Consider the following 24037-nt stretch of genomic DNA (forward strand, 5'->3'; position numbering starts at 1 on the left):
GGTGCTGCCCAGGGAGGCAAACACATGCCACGCCACGCGAGAGACTTGGGATGGCTTCATGCTGGCTGAAGGCTGCGATGTCCGAGACCTTCTGCAGTGCTGCATGTAAGCACAACCTCACCTCTAGCATCAAATGGACAAAAAAAATTCTTCCCAGCAGTAATAAATACCTGCTAAGTAGAATTAAGGTTTTATTTGGAAGGGACTGCATTATTAACCAAGACTCCAGAAAGCGATCAAACGAGCTATGGTCGCAGGCTGCCTGGGCTGTGCCTGGCCAGTGTCCCAGTGTCTCCGAAGGAAGGGTGCCCAGCATCCGTGCGTGCATCCATCCTCACGGCTCGCAGATTCCCGCTGCGTGAGTCACTGCCTGGAGCAGCTCAGCGGCTGGCAAGGAAAGCAGCAGAAAACCAAGCAAAACAAGTAGCTGCCTGACCAGAGGAACATGCGGTTGTCTGCACCTTCATGCTCCCTGGTGCCAGGTACCCCCGCTGAACAGGGCAAAGGTCTGGGGAAGGCATCGTGCAGCTGAGCCCGTCACAGCCCACCAGTGTGGATTCTCTCATGGCTAACATAGCAGCTGAGCGTTCTCGCTCAGTGGGGTGCTGAGCTGGGGCTTTCTTTCCTCCACTTGGGTAGTTAATGTCCTCAGTCATGTATCTTTTGTCAAATTCAATTAAAGTTAATTAGCAGATTCAAAAGCCAGCAGGACCTCAGAGAGGACACAGAGAGAGAAAGAGAGAGATTTATCATATCACCCTTACTTAATATAATTAATGTCTTATGGAACTTAGTATCTTAGTGAACAAATCATTCACAAATAATTCACTACTATTCTAGTGGTTTATTAACATTTGGTAGGTATGGTTGAAAGGAAAACATGACTTCATAGCTGGGAACATGTACGAAGATACGATGTGAACTAGGTGGAAAGAGCCAGCACGCTCAGACAGCTGTAATGTTTCAGATGCCCAGGCTCCTGGGATGGAGAAGGGAAGGACCTGCCCCAGGGACCTGCTGAGAAGCTCTCACCGCTCTGGACGTGCCAGCTGGGCACAGACCTGCCCACGAGGACTTGAGCACCTCACCAGGAAAGTCGCAGCTGAGACCAGTGTTTTGCAGGCAGAAGTCCTCTCCTAACTCCTACCACAGCCGCAAACTGTCCCAGCTGCAGGGCAATGGGCCCGAAGACATTTTAACCACCTCGATACGATGGACACCTTGATGCCTGCAGCGCACGGAGGCATCCTGGACTGATAACCCGCAAAAGCCCATGCAGATGTTCTCTGTGCAAGTCTTTTCTCCCCCCCTCACTTGTTTTTCCATCAGGATTTCCCGGTTTGTATCTTTTGCTTTCATTAAGGATAATTTGCCAGATTTTGCCTGAACATCATGCCAGGCTGCAGAAAGCTTGGTGCTTTTGTGCTCAGGAGGGAAGCATTAAAGTTAGTGAAAAGTCAAATAAGACAGACCTAAACTACTGAGATGAATTTCATTTAAAATAGCTTCTGTTACTGTGGGCAGCCCTCAAGAACTCAATGATGGAGCAGCCGGAGCTACCGCAGCCGCAAGCAGTCGTCGTGCTGCCAAAACTCCCCCTGCCTGGAGGGGCCGCAGGGACGCGGCTCGGCTCTCAGACCTGGCACCACGGGGTCATCCCCCCTCTGGGGGTCACAAAACCGAGCAGTCACACCTCAGCAGCGTGTATGGCCGCTCCCCCAGCAAAACGTGGTTGTGCGCACAGCTGCAATGACAGCAAGAAAAGGTATCCTGGTCTTTTGGCAGGTTACTACAAGTTAAATATATATCTATTCTAGCGTCACCACTGCTATATTCTTAGGTTACATTTTATACGTATACACACAAATACATTTACCAATTTCTGAGTAAGATCCTTAATCTTTAGGTCTTTCCTTCTTCTGTTTGCATTCACGCTTAAATATGTCTACTTTGCTGTCGTCCCCTTCTATGCACAGAACAGGTTTCTTTAAACAAATGTCAACACGATTTGCTTAATGCAGTGGCTGTGTCCATATCCATGCTGGTTGCCCATGAAGAGTACACTGTGGTGCTGTATGATGGAGAAGTAATTAAGTAACCAAGTAATTAAGGTATAGCAGATCCTGCCTTGTCGCAAGAGGAGGAGCTTGACAGCTTTTCGTGTTACCCGTTTGCACTATTTTCTGCTATTTTCAGCCAAAAAAGGGCCCTTGTATTCTGCACGGTAGGATCAACCACACGTGTCTAATCTTGCCCTTTGTGGACCACTGTGTTGTCTTCGACATCTGCATGGTGTCTTATGCTCCAGAGAAGAAACACAATTTATCAAGCCAGCCAGCCAGGCTTTAGACTTCTCTTTGGACGATATTTTTTTTACATTACTAAAATATTATATGGAGACCCAGAGTGACTTATTATAATGTTACGTCATCTTCTGGGACACTTCTGGCTGGACAAAATGTTGAGTTTTCATCTTCAAGTCAGCTCGCTTCTGTGCTTTTCCATCTGACACTTCAGATTATTTTAATGATGGAGTAGCCTTGATTAAATTAATTCCTCCCTACAAAAGCAGCTGTCTTGTGTCAAGGAATCTGTTCAACTATCTGCAACATTTATACTTGCCAGGGAGGAGAGCCAAAGCACAGAGTTAGCAGAGGGAATGCCTGACCATACCAAAACAGCAACGACTTTGTCATAACTTGTAAGCACGAAGCTGAAGCTTCGAGGAACATCTCGGGTCTCTCTCTCTGCCCCACGCAGGGCTGGACCCTGCCGGTGATGTGCCTGGCTATTAGGAAAAAGGCTGGCTGGCCTTTCCCGTCTGCAGAAGAAGGTGCTTCCCTGCAGCTCCTGGGGACCGAGGTTGCGGGGGGGGGTCAGTGCTCACCGGTGTGCACCGCCGGGTCCCCCCACGCAGCTGCAGCCGAGACGCGCTGCGCTCCTGGGCTGGCTCCCGGGAGGTTCGCCCGGACCAAACACCCAAAGCGCGGCCCTTGGCCGCAGTGGCCGAGTCCCAGCAGTGGGGACCCCGGCCACGCCGGGACGGTGCGCTGGAGCGGGATGCTGAGCGCTCCCGCTGCTGGGTGAGGAGGTCAGGAATGGCAAGGGAAGAAACTAAAATAAGAATGAAAAAACAGTGCCAGCATAGCGAATGAACCCACAGTTTGTGGTTTATCTTAAACTTTTATTTCTAAACCAAAGGTATTATTTAAGTTTAATCTTGACTCCAAGATTCCTTACTCTCAAACAGCTACTCATTTTTTTCCCCCTTCTAACAGTCCTTTTGCAAACTTAGCCTTCACTCCCTCTTACTGAAAGGCCTTAAACATGCACCATCCACACACGCAAATCCTGCTGAAATCGGAACTGCCTGCCACGTCTGAGGGGAGTTTGCTTTACAAAGAAAAGCCTTGGAAAAACAACTGAATTGCCATTTCTTTTGTTTTCAATCTCACGACAGAACCCTAGGCTGGACTTTGAAATTACTATTTTTTTGAAGTATGAATGTAATTTTTTTCCATTCATTTCTTTTCCTTTCAATATTCGTATGCACTGCAGTGGGTTGGAGCCCTTTATTTAAAAAAATCTCCTGCTTTGTGAGTTGGGATACCGTGCATTGCTTTTACACTTATTAATACCAGAATTTAGGAGAGCTATAAAATACTGACCAGCTCAGGCTTTTTCCTCTTTCACTTCAGTGCCTGTATCCTGAGTTTTCACAACTGATGCCCACACATTACAACTGATCTTACAGCTCTTTAACCTGACCGTGTCTACAGGTGCAATGGACACCACACCAACTGCACACCGCTGTCCCCACTCGCAGGCTGCACAGCGTTCACTAACGGAGGGACGCTGCTTGACGGGGACCCTGGCACAGGGAATCGACTCTCCCAGACAGGGCAGTGGGCCGGTGCCTGCTGGTGATGGGGTCTCTGCTGCAAGGCTCCTGGCAGCGGTGGGATGGCAGAGACTCCCCGCGCCGCGGTTCTGCTCAGTCACAGGGGGTCCTGTGTGACCGTCCCAGCACGCAGAGCTCACGGCGACTGACGCACCTCCACCCAGCGCAGAACATCTCCCAGACGTCCAAACCCTGTGGAGCTCACGGCGACTGACGCACCTCCACCCAGCGCAGAACATCTCCCAGACGTCCAAACCCCGCGCGGGCCGCCCTACGAGACCAGGTCTGCAGGAAAAGCTTCCGCTGCCGACCCACACCGGGTTTTTCCCACGCACGCAGCCTGCCACCCCGACACCGGGGCTCACCGCACCCGGGTGTTAACCCACAACCATAGCCATACACACCCGGCCAGGCGCAGCGGGGCTGCCCTGGGGGTCTTCCTAGGACTCCCCCCAAAGCCCACCCGAAGCAGGGCCCTTGCCTGGTCCCGGCAGGCAGCCCCAGCCCTCGGCGGCCACGTCTCAGCCTGCGGCGCAGGCCAGGAGCAGGAGCAGGGTGGCTCCCGGCTCTTTCGGCAAGCCGGCTCCGTCTCAGCCTGCGGCGCTTCGCCGTGTCGAGGTTGAGCCGTGTGCCCCGCCATCGAAGAGGGGAGGCGGAAAACGTCCACGCGCTCAGCAGAGAGGCTTCACCCGCAGACTTCTGCCGCAACTGCCACGTAAAACGCTTAAGCGCAACGACCCTCCCCGGCAGAGCCCTGTCGGCACCCGCGCTCCCCCCTCCCCGCGGCTGGCCCGGCTGCCCCGCCACCCGCCCGCAGCCGAGACACCCCGCGCCCCGTCCATCCCGCGGGAGGAATCCCTTCGGAGCCGTTCCGGCCAGCCCGGCGCCGGGCCGGGCCCACGACACGGGGGGCCGGGGCAGCCGCGGCCGCCTGGCCGCGGGCGGGGAGCGCGGCGCTGCGCGAAGGGGTAAGGCCGGGGCGGCGGAGGCGAGCGCCGGCCGCAGCTCGCCGGGCCGGGCCGGGCCGGGCCGGGCCGGGCCGGTTTGCTCCGGTGTTGGGTTACAGCGCGGGCTCCGGGCGCTGGGTGGGGCGAAAGCCGCCCCGGCCCCGGCCCGCCTCCCCGCTCCCTCCGGGCACGGCGTGCGGCGGCGGGGCTCCTCTCTCCGCCCGCCCGGGGCGGCCTCCGCCGGGGATGAGCGGGCTGCGGCGGTTCTTCCGCGGCAGCGGGCGAGCGTTGGCGTTCGTCTTCGCCGCCTCCGTCGTCTGGCTGCTCCTCGACATGGCCGCGCTCCGCCTCTCCCTCGGCGACGCCGGCGGGCGGCTGCTGAAGGAGGCGGCGGGGCGCGGGCGGGAGCGGGCAGGGCTGCCGCCGGGCAGCCCCCGGCCCGACCCCGCCGGGCTCCGCCGCGGGCGGAGCGGGGGCGGAGGCGCAGGGACGCCGGCGGCCCGCCGGGAGCCCCCCCGGCCGCCGAGCCCCCCGCCCTCCTCCTCCGCCGCCGCCGGGGGCCGGGGGCAGCGGGGAAGGCACGCCGAGGAGCGGCCCGCGGCTCCCCCGGGGGCTCGGCTGACCCCGCCGCGGCCGGCCGTCACCTCGAGGGGCGGCGCGGGGGCTGCCGCCGCGCCCGCAGCCGGCAAAGCCCTGCCGGGGGCGGCGGCGGAGGAGTTTGGGACGGACCCCTCTGGAACCGGCGCCGGGCTGCAGCGGGCACCGCCGTCCCGGGCAGGCGCCCCGCGGGCCCCCGACGAGCCCCCTTCTTCCCCGGCCCCGCCGGCTCCCGGGCGCACCGAGCCCGCCCAGCGGGCCGGGGTCGGGCTGGCGGGGGTGGAGGGTCCCCGACGCCCCGCCGACGGGAGCCCGCAGCGACCGGCCGGCCGGGCAGCGGGGCCGGGAGCCCTGCCCGGGCCGGAGGAACCAGGAGCGGGAAGGAGAGCAACTGCCTCCGAACATCGCTTCGTCCGTGTTAGCAAAGAGGGGATCAAACCCCTCGGCCCAGCAGCCCCGCGCCTTGGATCCGACTCCGCCGGGAGGTTCCCAAAGAGCCCAGAGGAGCGCGAAGAGCGGCAGCTCGCTGACGAGAAGGGTGACGGCGACCGCGCTGCCAACGCCATCGCCGGGGCTGCGGTGCGGGATGGCCGGAGCCGGACGCTGGGTGCCACGCAAGGAGCAGCTCCCGGGGTGCCCGCTGGCAAGGGCGGGCAGGAGCAGGCGGGCGGCAGCATCCCCGGAACGCACAGGGTCTTGTCAGTGGATGCAACGCTTGCCCCGAGAGACCCTCGAGCTCCCGGCCAGTTTGGGCACCCTGTTGCAGTCCCCGACGATAAACAAGAAGAAGCAAAAAGCAGATGGAAAGAAGGAAACTTTAATGTCTACCTCAGCGATTTGATCCCCGTAGACCGAGCCATAGCGGACACCAGGCCTGCCGGGTAAGATCTGCTTCCCCTGCACAAATACCTGCGCCGCGCCCCGGGCAACCTGCTCGGTGGCTCCCGGGGAGGGCTGCTGGGTGCACCGAGGCCTTCGCTTCGTGCATGCTAGCCGTGGGACAGCTTTTGTCTTTCTGGGTACGAGCAACTTGTTATTAAACGTAAAACTGGGTAAAGTTTGCAGATCGTCTTAAGCCGCTAGGCCCTGCTGTCCAGCGTGGCTGGGGGACACGAGGCAGGCAACGGGGCTCAGGCCTCTTCGTGCCTTAAAACACTTTAATGTGGTTTATCAGGTGCAGCGCCGAGCGCTGTTTGGTTTTGATACTCGTGTGTTTGGTTCCTGGAGCGCTCCTGCACCCTGTCAATTTGGCTCGGCAGCAGAAGACCCCCCTGCCCACAGGTGCTCTCACACCTGCAAGCTGCCGCTGCCCTTCCCTGGAGGCAGAGGCACCCCAACGACCTCCCCTGCCCGAAGGGCCCGCTGGGGCTACAAAAGCCTCTGCAGGAGACAAAGGCATGCGCTGAGCGCTGACGTGATTAAGCGGGCACACACCGGCCTGCTGTCGAAGCGGTCCGGGGGATGCTCCCAGGAGCGATCCCTTTATGCGGACCAGTGGCACCGCTGCTCTTGTGCTGCAGAGCACTGCGGTCGGTACCCACTCTGCGGAGTTGGCTCGGGGGACTCGGATCTGTGGGCACACGCAGGGAGGGATGCAGGGTTTTGATTTGGAAAACTGTCATTCGGTTACAGCTGTCCCCGCGCAATGTGTAGCTGGTTCTGCAAATCTCAGTACTGCCCTTCAAAAAAGACACTCGCTCCCCGCAGTCCCCATAGAAAGGAAAAGGGTAAGGTGTGGGCAGCGCCGTGCCGACGGAAGGGGTAAGGGGCTCGAGGGGTCCCTCTCCTGAGCTGCTGTGCCTGGACAGCTGCAGGGAGGGTCCAGGGAAGGTGGCAGTTCAGGTGAATGGCAGGTTCGTCTCTTATACTCAGCTTTTCCTGCTGCAAACATCTCTCAGCCCCTTGGCAGGCGAGAGACCTGCCTCATCCAGAGACCCTCCCATCTCCCTCTTCCCACGCTCACAGACCACGGGTACGGTGGGATGGGAGTTGTGCCGTGATTCGTCCCCCATCCACAGGACAACGCACAGACATTCCCACGGCGCTGTCGGTGCTCACCTGTGAGCTGAGGTGGGACCCTGCACGGGAAGGAATGGGGCAGGGAAGGAGGGAGACAACTAGGACTGCTTTCTTCTGGGCAGAGGACGCCAGCTACAGAAGCCAGCTGTGCACAGAAAAAGAACCATGGTGCCCAAAGCCAGCACTGCGTTTGGTCTTTGACAGCAAAGCCCTGGAGCTGCGGAGCAGAAACCACCTCCCAGGAGCGTCCGTAAGCGCAGCCTGCCTGCCTCTGGTGAATCACACGCCTGTCCAGAAGGAGATGTCATTGTGGTCTGGGCGTCACGGTGAACGCCTCGGCCAAACAGGGGTGCGTCCCTGACGGTGCTGCCAGGGAAGGTGTGCTGCCATGACAGGGCACGGGGCCACGGGGAGCTCCCCTGGGTGCCCCGGCGCCGGCAGGAGCCTGTGCAGGCTCTGCCCTCAGCCCGTTGGCACGGCAGAAATCAGGTCGTAAGGGCCAGCTCACGTTAGTAAGGGCCAGCGCGTTACTTTTTTGCTGGAATCTTCCGATCTCTCCCAGTTTAGGCTGCAGTTCCTCTTGTGATCCTTGCAGGAGTGCTGGGCTAGACCACTGAAATTTGGCCAACGGGAAACTTGTGCTGTCACAGCCTTCAGTCTGCCTATCCACCTGCAACGCTTGCTGCTTTCTGACCTTCGCTTACCACGCTGGTGCTTGCTGCACACCACGCATCCGCAGAAATGCGTGCAGGAAGAATGCCACCAAGGAGGAGCGAGGTGCACAAGCCACGCAGGTGAAGGCCGGGGGTGGCCAGGAGGGTTGCAGGGAGCGTTCCCTGCGGACCCCGGTTCAGGAGCCCCGGACCCCGTTTCAGCCCAACACCGCAGCGCCGGCAGTCCCTGCGTGCCTCTGACCTCTCCCCAGGCTACCGTCCTAGCTCCTCTGGGACAATCAAGTCGTGTGGGTTTAGATAGGGACCCAGATTTCCTAGCCTGGCAAAAAAAATGTCGCATGCTGCATGGCACAGTACAGTCTGGGTAGGTTAGCATCCGTGCTGGCAGGCGTGGGGAGGGACCCCTGCGGCTCAGGTCTTCAGTGCCAGGCTGCTTCCAGACTCCGTGGCAGCAGATCTAAGGTGACGTTTTCCCAAAGCAACTTTAGTAACTTAAGAGCCTACTTTTTGCTGACTTTCAGGGTGGTGTCAACAGAACATAAAGGCTGTGAGCTATTTTTGTTTGAAAGCCTGTTTTAGGGGTGGAATTTTGAAAGGATCTGACTTCTACTTAACATTAGTTATATGTATTAAGTATTACATATGCATATTTCAAAATATATATATGTATGTACATATACGTATATAGTTACCAAAGAAATGGAGCCCAAACTCACACAGGACATAGTGAAATATCTTTAGCCAGGGGTCAGCAATAACAAACCCATTGCTCTCTGCCTAGAAATCCTACTTTTTTAGGCAAGAAGGGAGAAAAAGGCGTTCCTCAGTTTGAGGTTTCCCATCGCCCTCGCGTGGACGCTTTCCAGCTGCCCCAGGATATGCGCAGGCTTTGGCCGAGAGCCCGTTTGCAGCTAATGAGAGGGCTGAAGAGAAAAGTCCTCTTAGCAGGTACTGCCTGGCTGCATGCAGCCTTCGCAGCTTGGGTCTCGGCTGCGTTTTCTCAGCTGCCCTCAAATCCCTCTTTCCATGCAATGAAAGCTGTTGTGCTCGGCAGCTGTCTCCCGCTTTACCCATGGCCTCTGTCCCTCCTCCCCCCACGAGCTGCCTCCTTGGGTTCACTGTAGGAGAAACTACAGTTCACCTCTCTTCTAGTTTAGCTGTCCCTTGTTGTCCTGTCTCCTTCTCGCAAGCCACCTCCCCGGCAGTTCAGCCCCTGCCTTCTCTCCATCGACCTCAGGAGTCCTGCCGGCGTGCCCAAACCAACCTTCCCGCGCTGCAGAGAGGTCCCATCGCCACAGGCCAATACCCTTACGGTTTCCAGCCAAACCATATCAAACAGCACATCCCCTCCTGGCTGAGCCAGCCCTGACCGCTGCCCAAGGTGACCCAGAAGCTAAGACACGTCCCAAGGATTGCAACAGAGAGTAACTCTGGGGTTATTTTTGCTCACCCAGAGCGCTTCTGATTAGCTGCGAAGCCCTGAAATACCTCTGAATTTTCTTCAAAACATCACATGGTCTGAGCTGTGCGGTGCCCTGGCATCAGCATCTGAGCCAGCACCAGCCAAACCCGAGGGCCCGTTCATTGAGATAGAAGAAAAAGAAGTCAATTTTCTGTACGCTCCTATATACCTGTCCCTGTTTTCTGTCTGTTCTTGGCAGCAGAGTGAACAGTGTTTTTGATTCATCACTGAGAAATGAATTTTCTGCATCCGCAGGTAGGCTGGTGCCTGTCCTGCCTGCGGGAGGTCTGCTCTGGAAGGACGAGACAAAAACCTGCTATCAGACTTCAGCTTATTGACGAGAGAGAGAAAGCAAGTCCCAGCGATTCGTGGGTATTCTGGGATGAACCAGGCGGTCTGGGGGAGAGGAGCACTACGCCAGGCGTTCTGCAGGCCTGGAGATCCACTTGGAGATAGGAGAGCTGAGGGAGCCCTGCTCCCCAAGGCACGCAGCAGAGCGGTGCTTGAATTGCAAATGGAAGATGAGAAAAGCTGCTCATCGACCTTTTGTTCAAACACTGAAGACCCAGGCCTGACCCAGCCGCTGCATTTTTGGCTGTCACAGAATAAAATGACAAACCCATAGACACGGGAGAAATTTTATCACTCCTCAGATCCGCCAACGCGTATCGCTGGCTGTTTGCGAGGGAAGCAGGTGCCACTCGGAGCCCCCGCACGTGGGCTCGGGGCACGACCGGCCGGGACGGAGCATCCCTGGGGAGGCGTGGGTGCTCAGAGTGTGAGATACGGGGTGCTCAGGGAGCAGACCCGCCAGTACCATCGTACATGAAATTTGGATGCTTGAATATTTTCCCGTCCTCCACGATCCCCTGAGCGAGGTTGCAGAAGTTGGACTGGACGACTCTTCCTCGCTGTCTGTGTGTTTGACAAGTTGCTGTGCTGAGTAACCCTTCATGGAAATAAATGGCCGTTTGCCGGAATTTTGAATGTAATACCAATTCTTTTCTTTTGACGAGGCTGTCTCATGCAGCCCAGGATCCCAAACCCTGTGGATGCTCGGAGCACCGCAGGATCCTTTCCTCACAGGAGTCCCCAAGACGAGTAGTGCAGAGCTGGGATCGGCCTCGCTGTCCGGGGCCCTTGCACTGTTTGCTCACAGAGAGGACATGTTATCACCTGGGGGTAAGGAGTTAAAAAAAAAAGATGTCCCTGTTAGAAAGGAGTGAGCACGTCCTATTCCGTGGGGCTGCCCACGAGAGGGGCCCCGGTGCTGTGTGGGGAGTTTACCCCGCTCACCTCTCTGTTCCCTCTTCCAACACAATCCCATTGCAGGGCTTTGACTCCGTATTTCACATTTGGCATTTCCCCCCTCCCTACGTGTTTTCCCAGAAAACACTAAGCCTGGAGATTCTCAGGAGCGCGACCGGCCGTTGCCTGTGAGCCCGTGTTGCCGTTGCAGGTGCTCCGAGCAGCGGGTTCACGACGACCTCCCGACCACCACCATCGTCATGTGCTTCGTGGATGAAGTGTGGTCCACCCTCCTGCGCTCCGTTCACAGCGTCCTCAGCAGATCTCCTCCGCACCTGATTGAAGAAGTCATTTTGGTGGACGACTTCAGCACTAAAGGTAGGCGAAGCTTCTTCTACCTTTATGAAACTAATATAACTTGAGGCCAAAATACAATTTGTTCTCTGTAATTCAATTCTGAATAGTAGAGAGAAATCACATTTTCTCCTTTCGATGTATTGAAGCGCGTCCCCAGCCTGCGCTGTTATCTTTCCAGACGAGGGGGATCAGAGGCCAGATGGGCACTGGGGGGTGGCTGTGGTGGATCGAGCTGCAGCTCTTGCCTAACACCCTGCCAGACGTTATCATTCACGTCTCTCCCGTCCCAGTTCACTCACTCAAACAGCTGCTACATTTTCGGCTGTGCGTCGCTAAGTTTACACTCGTGCGCTGCTTTGCACGTGTGCCGGAGGCTGGCGGAGGCACTGCGGTCCAGGAGCACCAGGGAGCTCGGTCCTACCAGCCTGCGCATCTTCGGGGCATCCTGGCTCGAGGGCTCGTGTGTTCATAAAGACGCTGTCACCCTTCTCTGTGCAGTTTCCAGGCGAGTGCCCCCATGTTTTCAGCGCTGACGGCAGGGGAGAAACAGCACGCAGTTCCCAGGTTGCTCAGAGAACGGGGTGGTTGCAGTAAAAGCAGCGGTGAGCCAGGCATCTGTGTGTGCACGGTGGCTTTGCATACATACTCAGGCATTTCAGATGATATTGAACCTCTCCTTTGTAATGCTTTGGCTCTCTGCTTACTTCAGCCCTTAAAAATTTAAGAATGATGTAATTTTCCAACTGCTGGTTCTTCAGGGAAAGTGCTGCCTCAGACGAAATTCAGAGCTCATGCCACGCATACAAAGAGCCTACAATGCAACAAGACAATAGGTGCAAAAAAGAGGGAAAAGAGTCAGTTTGCTCATTTTTAAAATAATCATTAAAACATGTTCATACCATTGCCTTCAAAAGCATCTTTTCAAGTTTCCTCTTTACTTTCTCCCTTTGTATCCGCTCGTTAGCCAGTGAACATCTGAAACGCTGGGTTTGCAACCGAAACCTCACGAGTGTGAGTGAATTATGGACTGCTGTGCTTGGCATTGCTGTAGTCCACGTAGCAGCAGCAATAACCTACAGCAAACGTGTCCGCAAATGTTTCACCTTCGGAGCCTTTCAAAGCTTTTAACTGGCTTTTGAAATGCGAACAGTTATATTCTCCTGAAGAAAACCAAAGAGCACCAGTGAAGCCCATTGGTGAGGGAAGTCGGGGGTCCTCCCCGCAGACCGAACGATGTAAGTGGGTGGCTGGCTCCAAACGAAGCACTCGGAGCTGCAGCACCGCGGCAGGGGCTCCCGGGCTCCTCTGCCGGAGGGAAACCGCCTGCAAACAGCGGAGCCTGACGCTCAAGGCCCCCGGACCACCTTTCTCACACCCTCTTTTTCCGGAGAGTTTACCACCAGCTGCCTCCACAGCTGCGGGAAACTGTGACAAAAGCAACCTGAAAAGTAGAGATGTGCCATGGCAAGCCCTCGTGCGGTTTAAACCTGGGCTGAGTCTTTAAACGTGCTGCTTGATATTGAGAAATTTGTAGACCACAAAAGAAGTATTTTTTTAGGCAAAGGGAAAAAATTTACAACCAGATTTTAATTGCAATTTTAGTGCAATGAAGAAAAAAAACCCTCATTTTGGAGTCTTTGAAAAACCGTTCGATACCTGGTTTGGATCATGAGCTACCCAAGTCAGGCCACTGGGATTTTGCTCATGGCCTGTAACCCAAAGCCTTGCACTTGCTGCTCTCCACTTCCCACATCTCCTGCATGCAGCGAGTCACTGCGATCACCCAGCACCGGGTACGGGTCTGCCTTTGCTGCGTCCGCTGGGTTTGCGCCGATGCAGAGCGGCCGCCCGCTGTGCAGGGAGCAAGAGACGATACCACCGCCCGCAGCCCCATCCTTTGGAGGGGCAGATCCAGGGCAGCCGGGCAGCCCGTGGCGAGCCCCCAGGACCAAACTCCGCACCCGTCACAGAGTACCGGGAGACACGTCTCCAACAGATTTTTAAACTCGTCGACTTCAGCCTAAAGCCGCTGGCACTGATGCGGCTGGGAGTTTCGCCGGAGAGCAGGCTTGGACCACAACGGCGTGCACCAGCAGCCCTGCAGCTGTGCCCAGATGTTTGCACCCCAGACCCGGGGACCCTGGTGTGTCCTGGAGGTGCTTCCAAGGAAAATCTGCCCACTGCTTTTCACCCTGGAAGTGGGTGCGAAATGGGTAAGTCAACCTCCTCACCCTCTCCTTCTCCTTCCCTGCAGAGTACCTCAAGGAGAAGCTGGACAAATACATGTCGCAGTTCCCAAAAGTGAAGATCCTCCATCTCAAGGAGAGGCACGGTCTAATACGGGCCAGACTGGCAGGAGCGGAGATCGCCAAAGGTAGGACGAAAGCCATTTTACAGCCCTGTCTGGGTCCGTTCCCCCCCCCCGAGGTGCCGATAAGCCACCTCCAGCACTGAGCTTTAGTCCCCTCCCAAGAAACTAAGGGCATCTTTTCGGTATGTGAAGCACAAGGGTCTGATGAGGGGACGAGCCGTGGCTTGTCCGGCACCTCAGCACATCCCTAGCAAGCGGCAGTCGGCATCTCCAGCCGTGGTGGCACCGAAACAGCCATTTCTGCCGGGAGCCGCCCCGCTTGGCTCCGCAGGCTACGATGGCCGAGCGGTGAAAACGTGCTCTGGGCTACGGCCGGGTGGCTTTTGGCAGCCACGGAGGGTCGTGGCCCCGCCAGCAGCACCCCGAGCCCGTGGGGGGGCCGGCCGGTCTGGGAGGGGGACAGGGTGCCCGAGGGCCGATGCTGCCCTGGCTTCTGCCGCAGGCGCCGTCCTGACGTTCCTGGACTCGCACGTGGAGTGCAACGTGGGGTGGCTGGAGCCGCTGCTGGAGAGGGTCCGCCTGAGCCGGGCCAAGGTCGCCTGCCCCGTCATCGAGGTCATCAGCGACAAGGACATGAGGTAAGGCGGCTCGCGCCCCTGGGAAACCCAAAATCCACAGCGGTGGCTTGAGTAAAAGCTCTTAGTGGGGCCGCCAACTTATTAATTACAGGAAGACACAGGTCCAGACCTCCTAACTGGCCTTCAGCAGCGTTTCACAAGGGATACGTAACGTTGCTGTTAGCATGAGCAGTGGACGTGGCCCCTTCGTTTATCACACACACCTTTTCCCTTTTTCATGACTTTTCGTACATGAAGAGGATTCCTGATGAAATTTGTTAAAATCCTGTTTTAATTATGTACAGATACTCATCTTCACTCATTAAGGGTGACATTTCAATCAGGAATGTGACTCAGAATTAGTCATCCCGATCTTTTCCCCGTTTAGTTACATGACCGTGGACAACTTTCAGCGTGGGATTTTTACTTGGCCAATGAATTTTGGATGGAGGCAGATTCCACAAGAGGTCATCGAGAAAAATAAAATCAAGGAGACTGATATAATAAGGTAAAAAAAGCAAAGGCGAGAGCTCTGTGAACCAAACTGTTAATAATGTAGGAACAAAGGCTCCTTCCAGGCCAAATGTTGCTCCTTCGCTTGTAAGGACAACAGAGGCAGTGGTTGCTGTGGGCAGTCAGATCACCAGACGCGGGCAAAGCTCAGCAAGCCTTTCTCGCCCCTCGCGGTACCACCGGCATTTTGCCGGTGCCACCAGGGCTGGGGAGATGTACTGTTGCATGTTTTCCCTTTCGTGCCCCATTATGGCTTTCAGGCTGGGTAAAACCACCCAAATACCGTCTATTTTAACGCTGCATCTGTCAGCCTGCAGCAAAGTGACAGATCAGGTGGTCCTTGCTGACTCTGTAAATGCAGGCTCAGGCACCGTCCCTGAGCATTTAGTAGCCTGCAGCTTCTCAATGATTCCCTCGTCAAAATAAGGGGAAAGGGATGGGCGCTTCCCGTGTGACTTCTCTGTTTCCAGGTGCCCAGTCATGGCAGGTGGCCTGTTTTCCATCGATAAGAAGTATTTTTTCGAGCTGGGAACGTATGACCCAGGACTGGATGTTTGGGGAGGTGAAAATATGGAGATTTCATTCAAGGTATGTTGCTCTCGACAGCCTGTCCCACACGCCTGCATCCCTGCCAGCCTGGTGTGGGTGATGGGGCTCAGCCGGGGGCTCACTGGGGCAGCCCCATGCTGGAGACCCCGTCCCTCCTGGCAGTTTACTTACATCTCTGCTTCTCTTCTGGCTTGCACAAAGCTAGCAGCCAACATTTGCCCGTGTTTCTATCAAAGCAACCTCTGTTTCTCAGGTCTGGATGTGTGGGGGAGAGATTGAGATTGTTCCATGCTCCAGAGTTGGGCACATTTTCAGGAACGACAATCCTTATTCCTTCCCGAAAGATCGGGTGAGAACGGTGGAGAGGAACTTGGCCCGTGTTGCGGAGGTCTGGCTGGACGAGTACAAGGAGTTATTCTACGGCCACGCTTACCACTTAGTCTTGAAAAACCTGGATGTCGGCGACCTGACTCAGCAAATCCAACTGCGAAAGAAGCTTCAGTGCAAAAGTTTCCGGTGGTACCTGGAGAATGTCTACCCGGACCTGGAAGCTCCCCTGGTTAAAGCCAGCGGGCTGGTACGTAGCCAAATGACTTGCTATCCTTCATTTAAACGTGTTTTCAGTGGCTGGCTAGGCACTTGGTAGCATCCCGGTACGCTGCCTCTGAGTTGCTTCCCTGGCATTTGGTAACATTTTTGAATATTCAGTACGTCACGGCGGTCTGGATTCCCCGGTGGTTTTATAAAGAAACAGGTCGCGGTTCCAAGAGCCAGTTTCCCGTCAAAGAGCCGGTTCGGTGTTTAAACACCAGGTGAGCCGCCCGCGTCACGGTCACGGTCACGGTCAGGGTCAGGGCATGTGCCTCCAGCATCCTCCCCACCCGCACGGCTTTTTGGCCACGGCAGGAGAGGGGAATCCCTTTTCGGGGCGGATTGGCGGTGCAGGCAGGGACGGGCAGGAGTTCCCGGGCGCAGGCAGGGTTTGTACCGGTGCGCTGCCGCCAGCAGAGCGCAGCAGAAATCCGCTTTTCCTCTGCGCTGCCTGCCAGCCGGGGGAAAAAAAAGTCCTGGCGTTTCTCCAGCGCAGGTGAAGCCTGCTCCTGGGGAAGGGGGGTCGGTGGGCAGAAAACACCTTACCGTCCGTTTTGGACCGAGTCCTCCGTCCTGCCTCCACAAGCCCCTTGCTGGCTGGCTGGGTGGCTGAGGAGCGGTAACCGGGTCGGGCTCCGTTTCTCCTCCACCGCCCCTCCATCTCCGCGCTGGGCACCGCGTCCTACTTGTGCAGCTACTCCACAGGTGTTCGGTGTCGCCTCGCCAACATTAAAAGGTGAATTAAACGAGAACAGAACGTGGGTTCCGAATTTGGCCCAGCCTTGAGTCTCAGCGGAGTATCGGCTGCTGCTTTGAGCATTCGGAAACCTCAGATATTCCACCCAGAAAAGATACAACATCGATCGCAATCTAGTTATAATTGCAATAACAAAAGTAAAATATCTGGTTTGTCAGAAAAACTGCAGCCATGCCAGGAATGAAAACTAAAGGGTTTGCTGCCTTCCCCACCCATCCCCATCTGCCAGTGCCACGGCAGGAGCAACACTTGCCGGGAGGAGGTGGCCAGGAGCCGGTGACCACAGGGCTGGCACGGCCGGGGGAGCAAAAACAAGAACTGCCTGTCCTCTCCATCCCTGCCAAGGCGCACGGCCACCACTTACTGCACTGGCCCTTCTGGGAGCCAGGAAAAAGCACAGCAACCATTTGGCCGTGTTTCAGGCTTGTCTGCGGGCCAAGGGCGTAACGTGAAGGTTCCCCGTCACAGGGATCCCTAGGGATCAAGGCAGGCTCTCTGCCAGCCACAGCTGGGGCGTTACTTTTACGATCGAGCCGTGAAGGTGTGGGAGGGTAGCTCTGCAGAGAGCACAGGGAGGGACGCCGTGCTTCTTCTGGCTGACCCCTCGGCACTCGTGGAAAAGCTATAGGAAACTGCTGGGTTCGGACACTGCAGCGGATTATGAGCAGTGGATCCGTTCGGATGCATCCATCTGTCTCAGTGTGACAGCAGCGACCGATCACTGCTCCAGGCAGCTGCAGGCACAGGAACCGAGGGCTGTCTGCTGGGGCAGCCGCTCCAAAACTGTTGTATGGCTGAAAGCCTGTGTCCCTGCATTGCCTTCTAGAAAGCACCATTTGGGTTAGACTGAAGGCTTCAGTGAAACATCGGCTTAAGTGATATTTTTAAAAAAGAATTAGCAGTAATAGTCTTGAGAACATCAAAAAATGGAAATTGCTTGAGGAATATTCACTTTTTCAGCTCTTCTGTTTCAGTCAGAGCAATAAAACTTAATGTCAAATTCAGTGCAAAGCAGTTAGACCATATAGAGAGACCTCTGTTGCAACTGAACCGAAACGTCAGCTTTTCAGAGGTGTTTGTGAAAATTTTCAAGATGTTGCCTTGCTTTGTCCTGATTCAGGCCACCTGAATTGCTCTTTTATCTTCATTCTCAAAATTTAATAGGGAAGAAAATCTGGTTTTCAGCAAGCTCTGCAAATTCCAGCTGTGCTGAACGCTATCCAAAGTTACTTGAGAACTGTTTTCTGAATAGCTTATTTATGCACTGGGATTAATTCATAAGTTCTTCAGAAGTTCTGAAAGAAGGAGAAGGAACAGCGTTTGCAAGGAATCGGAGATGTGAGCAGCCCCGACTGACACACCGCCGGGGTTGTCAGAGGAGCCGGTACCGGTGCCTGCAGACTGCGGCCGACCAAGCCCTCCGCAGCCGTGAGTCCCTGCAGCACAGCAGGCTTCAGCCCAGGAGCCGGCGGGGGCTGGCAGCGCTCAGTCCAGTGTTTCCAGCTTTCCCGTGTAATCTCCCGTACTCCTGAGCGGCCTCTGAACACGCCACACGAACAGCGTTAAGCAAACGGCTCTTGCCGAGCACGCTTGCGGTTAGTAGGGTGCCGGCTCACCCGTGGGGGATGGCTGCGGGGAGAAAGAGCAAAAAGAAGCGGAGTGGAAGAGCAGAGCCTGACGCTGCCTCGCAGCAGGCAGCAAGGAGGCAGATGGCTTGGGGCTGAATACACGCACCTGGAGAAAGATCTGGTCCGCACTGCCCAGGGTGCGGTGCTCACTCGTCCTCTCTTTCTCCCCACCAGGACGAGGTAGCGGCAGCTTAGTTAAAAACAGCTTCATGGGGAAGTTCGTGCCGGGGTTCCCCACTTCGGGGGACCACAGCTGCGTTTCCGCGTCGGTGGCGGGTGCCCGGACAACCAACCTGGACGGAAAACAGGAGGAGTTACCTCGGGGTGAGGCACCGAGCACATCACATACTGTGATGGAGTCATTCCCGAGGACTGGCTGCGGGGTCCACGGGGAGCAGCCGGAGCCCAGGGCCCCGTGCCCCAGCTGGGATGGGACCATCCAGAGCCAGGATGGGACCACCAGGCGCTTACATCAGCTGTGCGCGGTGGCTGCTCGCCTCCGTCATGGCGTAGCAACAGGAAGGGATTCTGCAGTTGTTATTGTTGGGAACTGTTGTTCTGGGGATTTGCAGAACAGGAACACGAGCTATGTCCAAAAAAAAACCCGAAAAAGAACGTGTCTCATCCAATCCTTGAACGTTTCTGGAAAGGGTTCCTTTCAGGCTTCTCTCAATCGAAAAACATGTGTAGTGGACCAGATGTGCGCTTACATACCCTTCCAAGGACTATGACACATCATCTCTGCTTCGCTCAGTTAAGTGGACAGTATTAATCAGTGTCCTGTGAATCCAGCAGCTTAACTGCAGCGTAACAGCCTCTCCTCTTCCTTGGGAATTATGTCTCAGTTTGCATTTTGATGCTCTTTTCTAGCTTGTTAACGTAGCCATGGCAAGATGCGTCACTGTGGAAAACACCACTCTAGCGTTTGAGGCATGTGACGTTAACAACAAGGTAAGGATACCCTGCATAGTGAGTATGTAGTACTGGTTTTGTACATGGCATAGAGCTCCCGTACCTCCCCATGCTGACCCAGCTCCCCCAGAGCTAATGCAGTCCTTCCCACCGGGGAACATGGCCAAACGATGCCTGGGAGCAGCGAGGGGCAGGAATTGCCTCTGTTTGCAAAGCCTGTAGCCAAGCAACAACCCCAGAACCAGCAAACCGAGCTGGAATAGGAGAGTTTGATAAAGCCATGAGCCTGCACGTGAAAATGTGCAGAAACGTTTGAATACAAGCCTGGGTTTTCCGTGCTGCTGCAAAACATACAGTTGCATTCTGTCACTAGATGGGGAGCAGCTGCTGTAGACAACCTTTCCCTTCCTTTACAGGCAGCGTTTCCCAGGCAGTCCCCTGCTAATTGCTCGCCACTGGCAGAGGCCAGCGCGCGGATGGGGGCCCTGTCGTGTACGGGGGTTCATCCATTTGCCCCCCAGTGCCGGGGCGCGGGCAGGGGAGGTGGAAGGGCAGAGGAGCGCGTGGCGGTCGGGTTTGGGGTCTGGGCTGCTGCGGCGGGAGTCGCTCCCAAAGCCTGCGCTGGGGCCGTCCTGGGCTTTTTAGCTCTGCAAATCCATAGGAAAGGTCTTCCCGTGGGTCGCAGCTTCCCTCATCCCCTGGTCCCGGGTGAGGGCAGGAGGGAGGCGAGGAGAGCCTCTGCTGGGGGACCCTCCGCCGGCTGCTGGCCAGCTCTCCCCGATCTCTCCCCACAGAACCAAAAGTTCAACTACACCTGGCTGCGGCTGATCCGGCACGGAGAGCTCTGCGTCGCACCGGCCGGCGCTGCGGGAACGCTGGGCCTGCGCCGCTGCAAGGACAGGAGCCGCAGCCTGGCGTGGCTGCACAGGTCGCTGGCCGCCTTCCAGCCGGAGCTGGTAAGCGAAGCGCCGGCGAGAGCAGCCCCCGTCGCGGCCCGTGGTCCCTGGTTTGGGTTAGCGTGCCGGCGTTGCAGGCTGACGGGCCGGCGCGAGGTATACCCCGGTCCTCTGGTCCCGGCTTTGCCAAAGCCGTCTTTTCACCTGCAGTTAAGCGTTGGTCCCCCGGCGCCGCAGCCTTTGCTCCTGGGGGTAGGGACGCGCGCCCTGCCGCTGGGTTGCATCGGTCCGAGTGACGTGCAGCCCGATGCTCCGACACCGCGTGCCACGGGGCTGGGGAGACGCTGGTCACGCCGAGGTTTTACATAGAGACCGTCGATAGCACTTACATGGAGATTACTTGATACCAATTGGCATTCAGCTCACAGTGGCTTTTAAGAGAAAGCATTTATGAAAAGGAAAATAATGGGTACTTATATTTATTACCTGCACTGCAAAAACCGAGAGAGTCGCGACTATCATCTCTGCCAGCCTGGTGTAAGTAGTTGTCCAAAATGCTACGAGATGGGATACTTTATATTTAAGAAAGAAATACTCTTAATTTAAGAAAGAAAAAATGTAGCAAAGTTATATGCTCATAATATCAACAAGCTCCCATTCCTCTTTAGTCTGAAAAAATAAAACTTTCAAAGCCAGAACGCTGCAGCACCAAGGCTCACAAAGGCCAGGGTGTTTTGCGACAAATACATGAAAATTGCCATCCACTTAGGAGTCCAGACAGCATTGTCAGCGCACGGGCAGTTTTTGTCTCCTGTTCCAGCCTGAGCTCGCCTCGAGCTGTGAGTTAGATGTATTTGGTGGTCCCTGCCAGAACAGGGGGCTGGGTATGGGCAAATGTTCCCGGCCATGGCAGGGGACGGGTCTGGCTGCCCAAAGGCGCGGGCACCGACACGCTCCCTGGGGACGGGCGGTCTCGGTCAGTGTGGTTGTACCAGCCTTTACTGGTGCCAGCAGTAGGAAATTGGAAGAGCAGCTCAATGGCTGGTGAATGCTGACTGAAGGAATTACGATGCTTTAGCTTCTGATGTAACAGTCATTGTGTTGTATTAGTGATGTGAAGTGCGTTTACTCTATGCACAAAGATCCAACTTTTGCCCAGACAACACTCTACATATCATTTCAGCATCATTACATCTAGGTATTAACCAACTGATGATAAGAAATGCTGCAATGCTAAGCGGTGACACGGAAATGTGCCTTACCTTTGGCAGCACTTGCAGCATCGCCTTGCTGGCCACCTGGGTTAAGTAGATAAAGCCAAGCAGATGTGAAAACCAAAAGGATGGAGATCACTCGGACTCTTAATTCTTTCATAATCCAATTTACTGCCCCAGCATTTGAACTTCAGTGCTGAATTACCTAACATCCTTTTCAGCACAGTAAATAGTGCTTTGAGTTCATCAGCCAAGAAACTCCAAAATACGAAAATCAGTCTCCTGCTGTATGTTCCCCTTTATAGCAGATACCATCTGGAGTGATTTCCTTTGCATGGTAATTACCACTCGGACAGCGAGAGAACTAATCTTTCCATTTCCAGTGAACAAAAAGCCATGAAGCACAGAAGGTATGGTATGATCCTGGCTGAGCAACAGGTGCACCCAAAAGTCCCCATAAGTCAGCAAAGAGATCTTGCATATTAGGGAAATGTGAAAAAAGGGCACACCATAAAGAATCAAGTTTTCTCGGTGGAAAAATAGAGCTGCTGCTGCATGAGTCCTAAAGCCTAAGCCTACCTAAAGCCCTCTCTCTCTCCCCTGCAGACGGACCACATCGTCTCAGAGCACCTCCAGCAGCCGGCGTGCTTGGAAGTGGATCCCTCTCACAAAGCCCTGAGGGTAAATGCCTGTGACTCTGCAAATCCTTATCAAAAGTGGCAGTTTGGCAATTACTATGCAGACTGAAGGGAACACAGTTGAACCAGAAATGCTGTGTTTTCATCTTGCGAATTCAGCAAGGACATCTGTGTGACTTGTGACAGCAATTTGAAAACTGGAAGTTCATTTCCAAATCATAATTGAAATCCGTAATTTAAACCAGCATATTGAGAGATCAGAATACCAAGAGCAGCACATCTGGTTTAATGATGTCTGAAACAGATAGGCATGTTTTTCCCTCACTCTGGGAGACTTTGGCAAAAACTCAAATAATTTTCTGTATTATTAAATGGAAATATTTTCTGAAGTCCCCCATCCTACTGTAAGCAAACCTTCATCAGTTCCCCCCGGACAACAGCATAAGCTGCAGAAATATTTCCAGGGCTTTGTAAACAGCAAATTGGGCTGCTTATTCTTCAACAGAAAATGGTAGTTTATTGACCAATGCATTAAAAAAAAATCCATCTGACATGCCCGTGCTGGGTCTGGCCACAGGATCCTGCCCTGTGGGACCCGTTGCCTCTGACAGATGAGTATCAGGGTTCTGTTAGGAATCGATTGCTTATCGAAAAAGCCTTCTTTTAATAATGGGAGGCAAATGTGAGTCGATAAGCCGCCCAGCAGACGAGGCGAACCGGGGGCTGCGGAAGAAGCAACGAGCACGCCTTGCCCGCGCCCTGAGGACAGCGAGGACACGTGTGCCTTTGCTTTGCTTGGAGGTGAGAGGAGCTGCCGGGGAGGAGAACCGGGGGCTTATCCTGCTTCTTGCCGGCAGCACGCACCAGAGGCCGGCCGGGGAGCATCGTGTCCCCGGGCGGCCGGGCTGTCCCCGCCACGGGGCTGCCGGGGCCCCAGCTGTGTCCCCGAGCCCCCCGTGGCTTTTTCGGGGCTCACCCAGGACCACCGCCGCTTTCCTCGGCCCCCAGCCGGCCGCGGCATTGGGTCGCGCTGGTGCCCGTGCCAGAGCCTGGTGATGCTCGGCGCAGCCCCGAGCAGGGTGGCTCGCCCTGCTCCTGCCAGGGCCATCCCAAGGGAAGCTTTACCTGCCGGCAGCACGGGCTGGGCAGCTCTCCCATGGTGGTGTGTCCCCACCGTGGGCGGAGGGAGGGCAGAGCCCTCCAGCAGGATGTCTCACAACCTGAAACTTCTACCCGCCAGCGCTCAGGATGGTTGAAAACACCCGCTGAACTCGGTGAGGGCTTTTCCTCGAAGGGCTGCAGAACACGAGTGTGTTGTCCATGCACGTGTGTGTGTGTGTGCACGCGTTTCACAGGGACCGTTGCAGAGGTGAATGCAACGTGACGAGACCTCACCCGGCACCAGCCGCCAGGCTGCACGGGATGGCCAGGCTCCGCACACCTGAACTTACGGGTAAATTTTCTTCTTGCTGTGAAACTTTTTAGCTCCAAAAGCCACCACCCGCTTTTTCTGAAGGGTCAGATTTGATAGGAGAATAAATTCTGCAGTGACAGGACAGTGAGATGCAGGATCAGTGCGTTCCAGGCAGGATTTCTTTCCCCGTTTCCATTAGGAGGAGGCTGCTCCCCATACAGCTGCGGTGTTGCTGGGGAAGGTAGCGCTTCTCCTCCTGCCCCACTGCCCTGCACTGGGGCGAGGGGCTTCTCCAGCACAAGCCGGTGGGGATATGTGGGGCTGAGCATCACATTCGCTTCTCACGCCGCTGTTGACCACAGCCGAGCCGCCACTGTCCCGTGTTCACAAACCCCTCATACCTCTCCTTTGATTTTTCAGAAGGCCCCGGCATAATATTACCTCTCACATGGCGGATCAATGCTGACAGCGTGTGACAGGCCGGGTCTGCCAAAATATTGACTGGCCCAACGGATCTTCCCAGTTGGCTCCTATTCCAGCTGTCTTCCTGATTTTGTCTCCCTCCTTTAGCACAACTAGCCTACAGTCACCATCAGAAAAATGACACAGATATTGTTTGCACAGTCATCTTCTATCAGGAGCATGAATTTCATCAAATTCTGTTTGCTGACATTCAATCACTTGTCACTCAGTAGGCACCAAATGGTCATATGTCACGGTCACATCCCATTGCCAGGCTTGTCACTTGCACTCTCATTCCCCGTTTGTGTAAATGCTCACTTCCACGTTGGT

General features: G+C 55.5%; 1 protein-coding gene across 3 annotated transcripts; it reads left to right on the forward strand.

Annotated features, from left to right (window-relative positions):
- The first annotated feature begins 6191 nt into the window (after nt 1-6191).
- GALNT5 (polypeptide N-acetylgalactosaminyltransferase 5) lies at nt 6192-23296 on the forward strand. Of its 3 annotated transcripts, XM_052793160.1 has the most exons (13): nt 6220-6326; nt 6620-9086; nt 9296-10782; nt 10990-11226; nt 13460-13579; nt 14019-14154; nt 14522-14641; nt 15117-15234; nt 15449-15772; nt 19042-19122; nt 19878-20039; nt 21800-21874; nt 23187-23296. In XM_052793160.1, exons 3-13 carry the CDS (start codon nt 10653-10655, stop codon nt 23202-23204), a joined length of 1521 nt encoding a protein of 506 aa, XP_052649120.1. In that variant the 5' UTR covers nt 6220-6326; nt 6620-9086; nt 9296-10652; the 3' UTR covers nt 23205-23296. The 3 variants fall into 3 exon arrangements, with proteins under 3 accessions (XP_052649121.1, XP_052649120.1, XP_052649119.1); XM_052793159.1 differs by lacking the exon at nt 23187-23296 and having other exon boundaries at nt 9376-10782; nt 21800-23142; XM_052793161.1 differs by lacking the exons at nt 6620-9086; nt 9296-10782; nt 23187-23296 and having other exon boundaries at nt 6192-6326; nt 21800-23141.
- Nucleotides 23297-24037: the final 741 nt, after the last annotated feature.

This window comes from Harpia harpyja, chromosome 7, assembly GCF_026419915.1.
Source record: "Harpia harpyja isolate bHarHar1 chromosome 7, bHarHar1 primary haplotype, whole genome shotgun sequence".
Taxonomy (NCBI): Eukaryota; Metazoa; Chordata; class Aves; order Accipitriformes; family Accipitridae; genus Harpia; species Harpia harpyja.